This window comes from Somniosus microcephalus, chromosome 1 (genome assembly GCF_052327205.1).
Source record: "Somniosus microcephalus isolate GS21.2 chromosome 1, FLI_Smic_1.0, whole genome shotgun sequence".
NCBI classification, from domain to species: domain Eukaryota; kingdom Metazoa; phylum Chordata; class Chondrichthyes; order Squaliformes; family Somniosidae; genus Somniosus; species Somniosus microcephalus.
The window spans coordinates 437699987-437716647 of NC_140987.1; the positions used below are offsets into that span (position 1 = coordinate 437699987).

The following is a 16661-nucleotide window of genomic DNA, read 5'->3' on the forward strand; positions in this document are numbered from 1 at the left end:
ATTAATTGCCTGTCGGTTGAAGATCCCGAACTCTCCATCACCTGTGGACTTCACATGATGAAAGAATGCTCAGGACTGGCTGTCACGTGCAAGGTGCCCTGGGCCGCCCAAGTGGTTCTGCAGCTGTCCCGTTCCGCCCCCCCCCCCCCCCCCCGGTTAGTAATTGTATCGGAACAAATTCCCGATGTTCCGGATCCAAATGGACGTTCGACACCAACCTTCTAATGTCATGCATTTCACCTTGTGCACTGCAAAATGAGAAGCACATGAGGGTTAATCCCATTGACCTCGGCTTCGTACAAAGTCGGCTGATTTAAGGTGCTGAGTTCAGGCTCTAGACCTGAGCCACCAGAGCAGGAGGTCCAATGTTGTAAACACTGACACTTTAAAACAAAGAAGCTATGGTTTCACCTTTGATGTGAAGTGCCAGCTATTGCTCGAAATAGCTGTGCAACGTGTCAGTCTTGTGCTGAGCCCAGTAAACTACTTGGGAGCAGCATAAAATGCCAACGCACCCCTTTTTACACAGTATTGTTTTATATAGTAATATTATAAAAGTATTGTTTGGGGGTATTTTAAAATGTTTCTATCGAGATGCCTGTCAACTCTGGACAGACGTGCTGCAGGATCTATACTTTCATGCCACAGGATTTAGTCAAAAATTTGCCCTGAGTTTCCACAGAATTCTAGGTACCTGGGAGAAACGCGCCTTGAAGGAGAATGTTACCACGGTTGGGGAAAGGGAGAAAAATACTTGTATTATGAAGGCTAGGTATCCTGGTTCGTGGGCTGGGGGACTGAAAACACGTTGCCAAAAGGACTCCAGTCCCCACCACTGGTTCCTGGGTTTGTATTGCATCTTGGCAGCTCAAGACTGGTCTGCAGGTCAGCTCCTGAGGTCCCTTGTGGAGCTCTTTGATCATCAGTAAGTGGAATATTTCCCAACTCCGGCTGGAGACCTAAAGTAGAGAGACTGCCCGGAGAAGGGAAAGCAGATTTAAAATACTTCCAGGATTTCATCAGTGTCTAGTTTGGGGGACGGGGCGGGGAAATCATTCACGCTGAAAGTCTTACCCACTACAGTAATGGTTCATTGTCATTTATGGAGATGTAGACCTCTTCTCTCCCTCCGCCCCCCCCCCCCCCCCCCCTTCTGATGGCTTAGTGGATAAAGGCACCAGCAAGAGAGGGGGCGGTACTGGACCTAATTCGAGGGAATGTACCCGGGCAAGTGGTAGAAGTGTCAGTCGGAGAGCATTTTGGTGACCGTGACCATAATTCGGTGAGATTTAAGGTAGTCATGGAAAAGGACAAAGATGGACCAGAAATAAAGGTTCTTAATTGGGGAAAGGCCGATTTTAATATGATACGGCAGGATCTGGCCAAAGTGGACTGGGATCAGATACTTGTAGGAAAATCCACATCAGAGCAGTGGGAGTCTTTCAGAAAGGAAATAGAGAGTACAATGCTAACATGTTCCCGTAAAGGTCAAGGGTGGGACCAACAAGCCCAGGGAACCCTGGATGTCAAGGGATATACAGGAATGGATTAGGGAAAAGAAGGGAGGCTTTTGGCAGATACAAAGGACTAAAAACAGTGGAAGCCCTAGAGGAGTATGGAAAGTGCAGGGGGGTACTTAAAAAAAGAAATTAGGAGAGCGAAGAGGGGGCATGAAAAAACACTGGTGGGCAAAATAAAGGAAAATCCCAAGGTGTTTTATAAGTATATTAAGGGCAAGAGGATAACCAGGGAAAGAGTAGGGCCCATGAGGGACCAAAATGGCAATCTTTGTGTAGAGCCGGAAGATGTAGGTGAGGTTTTAAATGAATATTTTGCATCTGTGTTCACTATGGAGAAGGACGATGTAGGCATAGAAATCAGGCAGGGGGGTTGTGATATACTTGAACAAATTAGTATTGAGAGGGAGGAGGTACTCGCGGTTTTAGTGGGCTTAAAAGTGGATAAATCCCCAGGCCCAGACAAGATGTATCCCAGGCTGCTGTGTGAGGCAAGGGAGGAGATTGCAGGGGCTCAGACACAAATTTTCAGAACCTCTCTGGCCACAGGGGAGGTGCCAGAGGACTGGAGGACAGCTAACATAGTACCATTATTCAAGAAGGGTAGTAGGGATAAACCAGGGAATTACAGGCCAGTGAGCCTAACATCAGTGGTAAGGAAATTGTTGGAAAAAATTCTGAGGGACAGAATTAGTCTCCACTTGGAGAGGCAAGGATAGTCAGTGTGGCTTTGTCAGGGGGAGATCATGTCTAACCAATTTGATTGAATTTTTCAAGAGTGTGACTAGGTGTGTGGATGAGGGTAGTGCAGTTGATGTAGTCTACATGGACTTCAGTAAGGCTTTTGACAAAGTCCCGCATGGGAGACTGGTCAAGAAGGTAAGAGCCCATGGGATCCAGGGCAATTTGGCACATTGGATCCAAAATTGGCTTAGTGGCAAGAGGCAGAGTGTGATGGTTGAAGGTTGTTTTTATGACTGGAAGCCTGTGTCCAGTCGGGTACCGCAGGGATCGGTGCTAAGTCCCTTGCTGTTTGTAGTGTACATTAATGATTTAGATATGAATGTAGGAGGTATGATCAGTAAGTTTGCAGATGACACGAAAATTGGTGGAGTGGTAAATAGTGAGGAGGGAAGCCTCAGGCTACAGGACGATATAGACTGGTTGGTCAGATGGGCAGAACAGTGGCAAATGGAATTTAACGTTGAAAAGTGTGAGGTGATGCATTTTGGGAGGACTAACAAGGCAAGGGAATACACAATGAATGGTAGGATCCTAGGAAGGACCGAGGATCAGAGGTGTGCATGTACATAGATCCCTGAAGGCAGCAGGACAAGTAGATAAGGTGGTTAAAAAGGCATATGGGATACTTGCCTTCATTAGCCGAGGTATAGAATCTAAGAGCAGGGAGGTTATGATGGAGCTGTCCAAAACACTAGTTAGGCCACAGCTGGAATACTGTGTGCAGTTCTGGTCGCCACACTATAGGAAGGCTGTGATTGTATTGGAGAGGGTGCAGAGGAGATTCACCAGGATGTTAAACATAGAAACATAGAAGATAGGAGCAGGAGTAGGCCATTCGGCCCTTCGAGCCTGCTCCGTCAGTCAACGAGATCATGGCTGTTCATCCAAACCCTAGCACCCGGTCCCTACACCGACAGCCATCCCCTATCCCCGTAACCCCACGTATTTAATCCCCCTTAACACTAAGGGCCAATTTTTTTTATCATGGCCAATCAACCTAACCCGCACATCTTTGGACTGTGGGAGGAAACCGGAGCACCCGGAGGAAACCCACGCAAACACGGGGAGAATGTGCAAACTCCACACAGACAGTCACCCGAGGCCGGATTTGAACCCGGGTCCCTGGCGCTGTGAGGCAACAGTGCTAACCACTATGCCGCCGTGCTGCCTGTGCTGGAGTGCTTCAGCTATGAAGAGAGACTGGACAGGCTGGGGTTGTTTTCCTTAGAGCAGAGAAGGCGAGGGGGGGACCTGATTGAGGTGTACAAAATTATGAGGGGCATAGATAGGGTAGATAGAAAGGAACTTTTCCCCTTAGTAGAGGGGTCAATAACCAGGGGACATAGTTTCAAGATAAGGGGCCGGAGGTTTAGAGGGGATTTGAGGAAAAAATGTTTCACCCAGAGGGTGGTTGGAATCTGGAACTCGCTGCCTGAAAGGGTGGTAGAGGCAGGAACCCTCAACATTCAAGAAGCATTTAGATGAGCACTTGAAACGCCATAGCATACAAGGCTACGGACCAAGTGCTGGTAAATGGAATTCGAATAGACAGGGCTTGATGGCCGGCCTGGACACGAAGGGCCGCTTTCGGTGCTGTGTAACTCTATGACTCTAAGTATAGTACTGAACTGTACGGAACAGAAGGAACCTGGGATCAGTCCCCTGGTCTATGCTGAGGTAGCTGATCTTATCCAGGCAGCAGTTGGGCGCTATTCGTGGGCAAGATTCCTGATCTTCACCACTGTTCAGTAAACCATCATGCATTCGTTCAACCCCTTTCCTTCTCCCCTCCCCCTCCTCACCCCTCACACTCCCCCCTTCCTTCTCCCCTTCCTCTCCCCTCTCCCCCTTCTCCCCCTCACCCTCCCTTGCCTTCCTTCTCCCCATCCCCTCCCCCTCCCTTGCCTTCCTTCTCCTCCTCCCCCTCCCCCTTCCTCCTCCCCCTCCCCCTCCCCCTTCCTCCTCCCCCTCCCCCTTCCTCCTCCCCCTCCCCCTTCCTCCTCCCCCTCCCCCTTCCTCCTCCCCCTTCCTCCTCCCCTTCCTCCTCCCCCTCCCCCTTCCTTCCTCCACCCCCCCCCCCCCCCCCCCCAAAAAAAAAAACAACTTAGCCAACAAAAGCAGACTGTGAGCTGGTCACATTTGCTGATGAATTTAGTAGTAGCAGAGACGGATAGTGCAGTTTTAATTTTCAAAATGGTTCAGATCAGTTATGCAATTGGGCAGGCTTGTCAAATTAAATTGAACACTGATGCATAATAATTTGCTTATACAATACTTTGCCATATTGAAATGTCTCCGTGCATCATATAACAAATTGCTTTTCAAGTGCAGTGGCTTTTTTTGCAGACTGTAAGGATGGGTGCCAGAATCCTACAATAAATGGGATTGAGTTAGCACAGGGAGATTTAGAAAGAGACCTGGGAATAACAGTACCCGTATCACATCAGTGACAAAGCTACACAGCGGAAGTAATTAAAGCTAATGGAATCTTAGAATATTTGTAACTAGAGTAATAGTGTACAAGGCCATGCAAGTTGCACTAAAGCTCTATAATGCCTTGGCCCTACCACACGTATTATTTAGTTTTAGACACTACACCGCAAAAAAAAAAAAAAAATCTACTTGGAAAGGGAGCAATGAGATCAATTCCCAAGTGTAAAGGAGTGAGTTATGAGGAAAGATTGGACAAGTTTGAGCTTTGCAGAATGCCAAGTTATGGTGGTGTAGTGATAATGTTACTGGACTAGAGGCCTGGACTAGGAACTAGAATTCAAATCCCACCATGGCAGTTTTGAGAATTTGAATTCAGTTTACAAAATCTGGAAGTAAAAAGCTTGGTCTCAGTAAAAGTGACCATGAAGCTGTTGGATTGTCACAGACACCCAACTGGTTCACTTACAGAGTACTTGCAGCACAGAAACAGGCCTTTCGGCCCAACAGCTCCACGCCGGTGTTTGTGCTCCACACGAGCCACTTGGTGTTCTTTTAGGGAAAGAATGCTGCCGTCCTTACCAGGACTGACCCATACCCGACTCCAGCCCCACGCCAACGTGGTTGACTCTTTAACTCTGCCCTCTGAAGTGCATCAGTTGCTTCAAACCACTGCAAACAGTCATTGTGGGAGCACCTTCACCACGCAGACTGCAGCGGTCCAAGAGGGCCCACCTTTTCGAGGGTAACTAGGGATGGTCAATAAATGCCGGCCTTGCCAGCGATGACCGTGACCACATCTTCAGAGTGATTTTTTTTTTTTTTTTTTAAAGGCAGTTAAGTGGGGCCTTCAGTGGAGTATATAAAATATTAAATAGCAGAGCTGTGACAAGCCCAGAATATTACTTCAAAGTACACAAAAAGAAAATTAGACCAGAGGATAGAAATTAATCCAAAAGTAAATTTACAACAGATTATCAGGATGTACTACTTTACTCCGAGTAATAAATGTTTAAAATAATCTACCAAGCACGATAATGAAGGCAAGAACATTGGGGTGGTTCCAGATACAATTGCGTGCCTTGATTGGGCAGAGGGATGAGATCAAACGGCCTCTTCTCATCCCTGAGTTTTGTGCATCGTGTAATGGCCATTTTCGAGAGCATGAGTGCCCAGAATGTCAGAGTCATAGATTTATACAGCACAGAAAGAGGCCCTTCGGCCCATCGTGTCCGCGCCGGCGATCAAGCCCCGTCTATTCTAATCCCATTTTCCAGCACTTGGTCCGTAGCCTTTGTATGCAAAGGCGTTTCAAGTGCTCATCTAAATGCTTCTTGAATGGATCTTTGCTTCCTTCCTCCAGGAAAACCATCTCGATTCCTCCAGTTCATTATTCAGATGATTTTTTTTTAACATTCTGTCCAGAATAATTGCTTTGTAATTTCCTTCTGTTTGACAGCAAAAATTAAAAATTGTGATCTCTTGTTCTGCAGCTACAAGTCCATCGTTGAGTTTATTGACACTCAGTTTGAAGCCTACCTGCAGGAGGAGCTGAAGATAAAGCGCACGCTTCACAACTACCATGACAGCCGAATCCACGTCTGCTTGTACTTCATCGCCCCCACTGGCCATTCTTTAAAGTCTCTCGATTTGGTGACCATGAAAAAATTGGACAGCAAGGTGGGGTGCAGCACAGGAGGAGCAGTCCTCGTCACATTTATAGTATGACGCACCACAAATCTATCAACACAAGTGTTTAGAAACGGGTGAAGGCCAAGCCCCTGCCTCCTTTCCATGGATTAACCCAGTTGTTTTTCCGAATCCTTCCATGGCCTCGCCCCTCCCCTATCTCTAATCTCCTCCAGCCCTACAACCCTGGGATCTCTGCGCTCTTCCAATTCTGGCCCCTTGCGCATCCCCGGTTTTCAGCGCCCCACCATTGGTGGCCGTGCCTTCAGCTGCCAAGGCCCAAAGCTCTGGAATTCTAAACCTCCGCCTCGCTACCACTCTCCTTTTCAGACGCTCCTTAAAATCTACCTCTTTGACCTCACCTGCCCTACTATCTCCTTATGTGGCTCGGTGTCAAATTTTGTTTGATAATGCTCCTGTGAATCAACTTGGGATGTTTTACGACGTTAAAGGAACTATAATAAATGCAATAGCAAAATACTGCGGATGCTGGAAATCCAAAACAACAACAGAAAATGCTGGAAAAACTCAGCAGGCCAGGCAACATCCGTGGAGAGAGAAATAGAGTCAACGTTTCAGGTCGAAACCCTTCTACAGAACTGAGAAAAAAGGCAGGAATTGACAGATTAAAAGGCAGTTTGTGGGACTGGGAAATGGGGCAGAGGATGAAGGAAGAGACATTAAGAGATATTCAAGGTGAGACGAGATAGTAATAGGACAGGTACAGAAACAGACAATGGCGCCAGATGAAGTGTGAAATGCGCTGGCAGAGTGAGAGACTGCTGCCGTGTGGGAGAGAGAAAAGGAAAAGTCACAAACCAAAAGTGTGGATAAAAAATATAAAAATATACTAGGGGCCGAGGTTATGATCTGAAGTTGTTGAACTCGATGAAGGCTGTAAAGTGCCTAATCGGAAGATGAGGTGCTGTTCCTCGAGTTTACGGTGAGCTTCCGTGGAACAATGCAAGAGGCCGCAGACGGTGAGGTCCGAGTGGGAATGGAGCGGTGAATTGAAATGACAGGCGACCGGAAGCTCGGGGTCACCCTTACGGACTGAACGGAGGGGTTCCGCAAAGCGGTCACCCAATCTGTGTATATTATTTATCCACACTTTTGGTTTGTGCCTTTTCCTTTTCTCTCTCCCACATGGCAGCTGTCTCTCACTCTGTCAGCGCATTTCACACTTCATCTAGAGCCGTCCTCTGTCTCTTTACCTGTCCTATTACCATCTCGTCTCCCCTTGAATATCTCTTAATGTCTCTCCTTTCATCCCCTCCCCCATTTCCCAGCCCCACAAACTGCCTTTTTAATCTGTTTCATTTCCTGCCTTTTTTTCCCTCCGTTCTGTAGAAGGGTTTCAACCCGAAACGTTGACTGTTTCTCTCCACGGAAGTTGCCTGGCCTGCTGAGTTTTTCCAGCGTTTTCCGTTGTTGTTATAATAAATGCAAGTTGTTGTTGTCTTGTCAGCCCCTCAATCAGTGCTTTCTCCAGAAGTCGCTCTAATCGTTCCTTGTTCCAACTTCCACTGTCTGCTTCAGTGGCCTTTCCAAATATCTTGTTCTGCAAATGTATTCTTGGGGTGTGAACAAGTTCTGTTGACTTTTTTTTACCGCAAACTTCTTGATTTTTAACTCGTGTCCCCTGGTATTTGAACAAATTTACCTGGAGCAACTTTGATCAATTTTCTTCGTAATCTTAAACTTCAATGAAGTCACTCAGCCCAGTCGACCCTGCAAAGTCCTCCTCACTAACATCCGAGGACTTGTGCCAAAATTGTGAGCGCTGTCCCACAGACTAGTCAAGTGGGACAGCGCTCACAGAATCATACCTTTCAGCCAATGTCCTAGACTCCTCCATCACCATCCCTGGGTTTGTCCTGTCCCACCGGCAGGACAGACCCACCAGCAGTGGCGGCACAGTGGTATACAGTCGGGAAGGAGTGGCCCTGGGAGTCCTCAGCATTGACTCCAGACCCCATGAAGTCTCATGGCTTCAGGTCAAGCATGAGCAAGGAAACCTGCTGCTGATTACCACCTACCGCCCTCCCTCAGCTGATGAACCAGCACTCCTCCATGTTGAACACCACTTGGAAGAAGCACTGAGAGTAGCAAGGGCACAGAATGTACTCTGGGTGGGGGACTTCAATGTCCATCACCAAGAGTGGCTCGGTAGCACCACTACTGACCAACTTGGCCGAGTCCTGAAGGACATAACTGCCAGTCTGGGCAGGTGGTGAGAGAACCAACACGAGGGGAAAAACCTGCTTGACCTCGTCCTCACTAATCTACCTGTCGCAGATGCATCTCTCCATGACCGCATTGATAGCAGTGACCACCGCACAGTCCTTGTGGAGACGGAAGTCCCGTCTTTACACTGAGGACACCCTCCATCGTGTTGTGCGGCACTACCACCGTGCTAAATGGGATAGATTCAGAACAAATCTAGCAACTCAAAACTGGGCATCCATGAGGCGGTGTGGGCCATCAGCAGTAGCAGAATTGTACTCCACCACAATCTGTAAGCTCATAGCCCGGCATATCCCTCACTCTACCATTACAACCAAGCCAGGGGACCAACCCTGGTTCAATAAGGAGTGTAGAAGAGCATGCCAGGAGCAGCAGCAGGTGTACCTAAAAATGAGGTGCCAACATGGGGAAGCTGCAACACAGGACTACATGCACGTTAAACAACAGAAGCAGCATGCTATAGACAAGGCTAAGTGATCCCACAAGCAACGGATCAGATCAAAGCTCTGCAGTCCTGCCACATCCATTCGTGAATGGTGGTAGACCATTAAACAACTAACGGGGGGAGGAGGAGGCTCCATGAGTATCCCCATCGTCGATGTTGGCAGAGCCCAGCACGTGAGTGCAAAAGACAAGGCTGAAGCGTTTACAACCATCTTCAGCCAGAACTGCTGAGTGGATGATCCATATCGGCCTACTCCCGAGATCCCCACCATCACAGAAGCCAGTCTTCAGCCAATTCAATTCACTCCACGTGATATCAAGAAACGGCTGAGCGCATTGGATACAGCAAAGGCTTTGGGCCCTGACAACATACTGGCTGTCGTGCTGAAGACTTGTGCTCCAGAACTAGCCACGCCGCTAGCCAAGCTGTTCCAGTACAGCTACAACATTGACATCGACCTGACGAGGTGGAAAACTGCCCAGCCTTTTCCAGTCCACAAAAAGCAGGACAAGTCCAATCCGGCCAATTACCGCCCCATCTGTCTACTCTCGATCATCAGCAAAGTGATGGAAGGTGTCATTGACAGTGCTATCAAGTGGCATTTGTTCACCAATAACCTGCTCACTGATCTTAGTTTGGGTTCCACCAGGAACACTCGGCTCCAGACCTCATTACAGCCTTGGTCCAAACACGGACAAAACAGCTGAATTCCAGAGGTGAGGTAAGAGTGACTGCTCTTGACATCAACGCAGCATTTGACCGAGTGTGGCATCAAGGAGCCCTAGTAAAACTGAAGTCAATGGGAATCAAGGGGAAAACTTTCCACTGGCTGGAGTCATACCTAGCACAAAGGAAGATGGTTGTGGTTGTTGGAGGTCAATCATCTCAGCCCCAGGACATCACTGCAGAAGTTCCTCGGGGCAATGTCCTAGGCCCAACCATCTTCAGCTGCTTCATCAATGACCTTCCCTCCATCATAAGGTCAAGAAGTGGGGATGTTTGCTGATGACTGCAGTGTTCAGTTCCATTCGCAACACCTCAGATAATGAAGCAGTCCATGCCCGCATGCAGCAAGACCTGGACGACATTCAGGCTTGGGCTGATAAGTGGCAAATAACATTCACGCCACACAAGTGCCAGGCAATGACCATCTCCAATGAGTGAGAGTCTAACCACTGCCAAATCCCCTACCATCAACATCCTGGGGGTCACCATTGACCAGAAATTTAACTGGACCAGCCATATAAATACTGTGGCTACAAGAGCAGGTCAGAGGCTGAGTATTCTGCGGCGAGTGACTCACCCCCTGACTCCCCAAAGCCTTTCCACCATCTACAAGGCACAAGTCAGGAGTGTGATGGAATACTCTCCACTTGCCTGGATGAGTGCAGCTCCAACAACACTCAAGAAGCTCGACACCATTCAGGACAAAGCAACCCGCTTGATTAGCACCCTAGCCACCACCTTAAACATTCACTCCCTCCACCACCAGCGTACTGTGGCTGCAGTGTGTACCATCTACAAGATGCACTGCATCAACTCGCCAAGGCTTTTTCGACAGCATCTCCCAAACGCGCCTCTACCACCTGAAAGGACAAGGACAGCGGGTGCATGGGAACACCATCACCTGCAAGTTCCCCTCCAAGTCACACACCACCCTGACTTGGAAATATATCGCCGTTCCTTCATCGTCGCAGGGTCAAAATCCTGAAACTCACTCCCTACCGGCACTGTGGGAGTACCTTCACCACACGGACTGCAGCGGTTCATGAAGGCGGCTCACCACCACCTTCTCGAGCAATTGGAGATGGTCAATAAATGCTGGCCTTGCCAGCGACACCCACATCCCAGGAATGAATTTTAAAAAAAATTTAAAAAAAACCTCAAATCTCTCTTTCAAAGAAAATCAGCCTGCTCGTCTTGATTATTCCTCATAATTTAAATTCCTGATGCCTGTTGTTGCCATGCACAATCTCGGATGGGCGTTAGAATCTATGCACACAGCAGATACAAAATAGTGATGTTGGACCCAATGGGCCCATAGCTCCACCAGAGTGAAGTTCAGACTTGTCTCAGTGGTAGCACTCTTCCCCTCTCAATCGGAAGGTCGTGGGTTCAAGCACCATGCCAGGACTTGAGCACATAATCAAGGCTGACACTTCCGCAAGGTATTATGGGAGTGCTGCGCGGTCAGAATTGATGTCTTTTCGGTTGTTTAAACTGAGGTTCTGTCTGCCCCCTCAGGTGGACGTAAAAAGATCCCATGGTGCTATTTGGAAGAAGGGCAGGGGCGCTCCCTCCAGTGTCTTGGCCAATATTTACCCCTCCTAATACCACCAAAATACAGATTTGTGGGACCTTGCTGTGTGCAAATTAGTCATAGTCATTACGGCATAGAAGGAGGCCATTCGGCCCATTGAGTCCATGCCGGCTCTCTGTAGAGCAATCCAGTTAGTCCCATTCCCCCGCTCTATCCGCGTAGCCCTGCAGGTTTAGTTCCCTCAAGTGCCTATCCAATGTCCTTTTGAAATCATTGATCGTCTCCGCTTCCACCACCCTTCGGCAGCGAGTTCCAGGTCGGCGCTTTTCCCTACGTTACAGCAGTGGCTACACTTCAAAAGTACTTCATTGGCTGTAAAGCCTTTTGGGCCATCCTGAGGTCATGTAAGGCGCTACATAAATGCACGTTCTTTTCTTTTTTTCTTTCAAATGGCTGTCTCGGCTGTGACTCAAACTGGCCTACCTGCTATGAGCAGTTGGGTGACTGGCGGTGACGCACTTTTTCCCCCCCCCCCCCCACTCATATACAGAAGGGTGGGTTTGGTTGACTTTTTTTAATTCATTGATGGGATGTGGGCGTCGCTGGCTAGGCCTGCATTTAGTGCCCATCCCTAATTGCCCTTGAGAAGATGGTGGTGAGCCGCCTTCTTGAACTGCTGCAGTCCATATGGTGTAGGTACACCCACAATGCTGTTAGGAAGGGAGTTCCAGGATTTTGGCCCAGCGACAGTGAAGGAACGGCGATACAGGTCCAAGTCAGGATGGTGTGTGGCTTGGAGGGGAACTTGTAGGTGGTGATGTTCCCATGCGTCTGCTGCCCTTGTCCTTCTAAGTGGTAGAGGTCGCGGGTTTGGAAGGTGCTGTTGAAGGAGCTTTGGCGAGTTGCTGCAGTGCATCTTGTAGATGGTAGACACTGCAGCCACAGTGCGCCGGTGGTGGAGGGAGTGAATGTTGAAGGTGGTGGATGGAGTGCCAATCAAGCGGGCTGCTTTATCCTGATTGGTGTCGAGCTTCTTGAGTGTTGGAGCTGCACTCATCCAGGCAAGTGGAGAGTATTCCATCACACTCCTGACTTGCACCTTGTAGATGGTGGAAAGGCTTTGGGGAGTCGAGAGGAGACACTCGCCGCAGAATTCCCAGCCTCTGGCCTGCTCTTGTAGCCACAGTATTTATATGACTGGTCCAGTTCAGTTTCTGATCAATGGTAACCCCCAGGATGTTGATAGTGGGGGATTCAGCGATGGTAATGCCATTGAATGTCATGGGGAGATGGTTAGAGTCTCGCTTGTTGGAGATGGTCATTGCCTGGCCCTTGTGTGGTGCGAATGTTACTTGCCACTTGTCAGCCCAAGTCTGAATGTTGTCCAGGTCTTGCTGCATATGGACACGGACTGCGTCAGTATCTGACGAGTCTCGAATGGTGCTGAACAGTGTGCAAACATCAGCGAACATCCCCACTTCTGACCTTCTGATGGAGGGAAGGTCATTGATGAAACAGCTGAAGATGGTTGGGCCTAGGACACTGCCCTGAGGAACTCCTGCAGTGATGTCATGTGATTGAGATGAATGACCTCCAACAACCACAGCCAACTTCCTTTGTGCTAGGTATGATTCCAACCAATGGAGAGTTTTCCCCTTGATTCCCATTGACTTCAGTTTTGCTAGGGCTTCTTGATGCCACACTCGATCAAATGCTGCCTTGATGTCAAGGGCCGTCACTCTCACCTCACCTCTTGAGTTCAGCTCTTTTGTCCATGTTTGGACCAAGGCTGTAATGAGGTCAGCAGCCGAGTGGCCCTGGCGGAACCCAAACTGGGCGTCAGTTAGCAGGTTATTGCTCCAGTGCACTTGGTGACTGCCGTTTACTAAGTGCTATTGGCAGAGGCCTTGGGGAAGGTTCACTATTTGGGGGGTGGTATCTGTCATGAAAGAGACTCCAAGGAGAGAAAATAAATGTTAAAATTTGGGTGGGGGAAGAGAGTTTCTGTGTCTCATGGCTGATTACAGTTGAGGTCCGAGGCAGGTGCTTCCTGTTTGCTCCTTTTTTGTTGAATGTGCTGATGCTCGGTGATCTCCAGTCACGAGGACATACAAACAATAACAATTTGATTTCTCTCCTAATTTCTCTCTTTTTTCCTCTTTTGGGTAATTTTGGTTTTCAGAAGGTTGTGTCCAAGAGTTCAGTTGTTGTGAAGGATTATAAGCCAGTTAATCAAAAGGTTTAGATTGTGCGGGGAAATAAAAAACTAGCTGAAGCTTGGGTGTGCTGTCCACTTTAAACTTTAACCTCATTATTCTGCATTAGAGCTGTTGCTGTGAAATCAAGAGAATCATATTTTCTCTTCCAAATTGAACGCTTGCCGCGATGGGATGTCGAGGCTGGGGAATGGGAATACTAGGGGTGACTACATGCTTCCAGCAAGAAGCCACACTCACTGGGAATGCAGGTCGGACAGCTTAGGAGGGAGGGGAGTTCTCCCTGGTGTCCTGGGCCAATATTTATCCCTCAATCAACATCACTAAAACAGATTATCTGGTCATGATCACATTGCTGTTTGTGGGAGCTTGCTGTGCGCAAATTGGCTGCCGCTTTTCCCACATTACAACAGTGACCACACTTCAAATAGTACTTTATTGGCTGTAAAGCGCTTTGGGACGTTTGGTGGTCGTGAAAGGCGCTATAGAAATTCAAGTCTCTTTTTTTAGGGCTACAGTTTTGGAGCCCTATCTCGGAGCTGTGCTCCCTGCAAGGGTAGGATTAACCAATCACCCTGACAGTTCTATTTTTTTTACATCCACTGTCGGTATTGAGCATTTCCCAGTCAGATACAGAGTGTAATATCTAACTCCCACTTTAGAAGAGTACTCGCTACTGCAGTGTGACTATTTCTGTTTCCCCACACCAGCTATCTTTTTCTGGTATCTCTGAGATCACTAAATCAGTGCGGAGTTTCAGGCTGTGCTGTGTCGGGCAATACCAGATTGGCTGCGCGTTAGTTATAACACCCCTGTCGGAGTAGAAAGTTCTATCCAAAGAATTAAACCTGGGATTTTTTGGTGATCGATTTATCGCCACAACACCAGGGCAGCATCTTTACCCACTAAGCTATCAGTAATTGTCGCTGCACAGGCGAGGGAAAATGCGGTGGGCTAGCTCATTGGAGTCACTGTTATCTATTTACTAGTAGCAGGCAAAGATTGGCATTGGCAACAGCCCAGGAGCAGGCTGCCCACCTTGCCTTCTCAACCACAGGGGCCTGGGGACCAGCCTTGGAGGGGTAGCAGGGCAGACGTATCTTGTTCATTTAGAGGGTCACATTGCCTCAAAATAAAACCTCATTGGGCTCTTGTTCTAACTGTCCTTCTAGTGATAAGGAAGCCTTTATTTACCCTTTGCTGGAAAAAGGAGGAACGAGAGCTTGGAATGCTTTAGGAATGCAGACTTCTATCAAACATTTAACAGCTTCACGAAGGACTATCTCGCTCATTTTATTTAATCCACCTACTAGTAATCATTAACTGAGAGTTATCAGCGTCCAGCCTCTGGAGCTCCAAGGGCTAACACTTCAGTGCGTCATTCACGGATGTTCGTGGCGTTCCTAGAATTTACAGCACAGAAACATGCCAGTCAGCCCACGTGCTCTGTCTGTGTTTATGCTCTACATGAGCCTCCTCCCACCCTACTTCATCTAACCCCATCGGCATACCCTCCTATTCCTTTCTCCCTCATGTACTTATGTATCTTCCTCTTGTATGTATATCTAAAATTCGCCTCAACCATTCCATATGGTAGCAAGTTCCACATCCTCGCCACTCTTTAAATAAAAAATTTTTTTTTTAATTCATTCATGGGATGTGGGCGTCGCTGGCAAGGCCGGCATTTATTGCCCATCCCTAATTGCCCTTGAGAACATGGTGGTGAGCCGCTTGCTTTGCCATTTCAGAGAGCAGTTAAGAGTCAACCACATCGCAGTGGGTCTGGAGACGCATATAGGCCAGACCGGGTAAGGGCGGCAGATTTCCTTCCCTAAAGGACGTTCGTGAACCAGGTGGTTTTTACGACAATCCAGTAGTTACATGATCTCTGTATAAAGGAGTTTCTCTTGAATTCCTTATTGGATTGATTGGTGACTATTTTACATTTATAACCCCTAGCTTTGGACTACCCCACAGGTGGAAACATCATCTCTACGTCTACCCTATCAAACCTTCATAATTTTAAAGGCCGCTATTAGATCACTCCTCCGCCTTCCCTTTTCTAGAGTAAAGAGCCCCAGCTGGTTCACTCTTTCCCGATAGCTATAACTTTTGGTCCCTCCCAACTCGGGGCTGTGTCTGCAGACAGTTGCTCTCCTCCTCTCGTCAGTTATTTGCCTTCCTTCACCTCCCAGAACTGAATTGGGCAATGTTTCTTTCCTTGTGGGACCAGAAACACACAGATCTAGGAAGCAGTATTCAGAAGTCTTCCCCACTTTGCCCTGTTGTTCTTGCATATCTCTCTGAACTGTGCGGAACTTCCCCTTCATCCCATTTCCACTGTTCGGTGGCCTGTAATGCAAATGAAGAATTATACCATTTCCATACCTATTTAGTAATTATCCGTATAGATTCTGTATTAGCACAACCCGCAGGAGACCCTGATGTTCCAGTGTGGTGATGGAATCCTTTTCTAACACTGCTGCCTCCCCCCACCCCCTTTTCTTTCTCCTCCTGAACACTCTACATAAAAAAAAATAGGAGCAGGAGTCGGCCATTTGGCCCCTCGAGCCTGCTCCGCCATTCAATAAGATCATGGCTGATCGTCGACCTCAACGCCACTTTCCCTGCCCGATCTCCATATCCCTTGATTCCCCCCCGAGTCCAACAGGCCACACATCTCGATACACTGGAGTTACAAGAGAAACCGTGCCTGTTCTCCACATAATGCTGCTAATGTTCACCCTGGGTAGATCTTGACAGCACAATAATCCAGTAGTGCAGCTACCTCCAAACTGGAAATCTCTCTCCATCTAGCAGAGATTGATCCTAGCCACACTGCATTACCACAATGTTCCAGTGGGGCACAGGCTCTTGGCCAACACATCACTTCAATGAATCATTCCTTCAAACATGCCCTTCTGAACTGCTGGTGACTAGAAAGTGCAATATCCCAGATCTCCAAAGATTTACCTGCTCAGAAAACTCTCTACCCTCTTAGTACTGCCAGTCAGTAGGAATCTCCTCCAACACCAACACTACTCCACACAGGTTGGGTGATTGGGCAGAAACATGGCAAATGCACTATAATGTGGATAAATGTGAGGTTATCC

At 48.1% G+C, this 16661-nt stretch overlaps 1 protein-coding gene across 7 annotated transcripts in view; it reads left to right on the plus strand.

The window, feature by feature from the left end:
- The window catches only part of LOC147125317 (septin-6), a 110768-nt gene that overhangs the window by 57879 nt on the left and 36228 nt on the right, over nt 1-16661 (plus strand). For all 7 annotated transcript variants that reach the window (XR_015079989.1, XM_086001162.1, XM_086001122.1 and 4 more), the window contains one exon: nt 6185-6371. Coding sequence is in view for 6 of the 7 variants with exons in the window: in XM_086001162.1 (XP_085857288.1) it covers nt 6185-6371 (187 nt within the window). In the remaining variant the exon portion in view is untranslated. The remainder of the gene's footprint in view (nt 1-6184; nt 6372-16661) is intronic.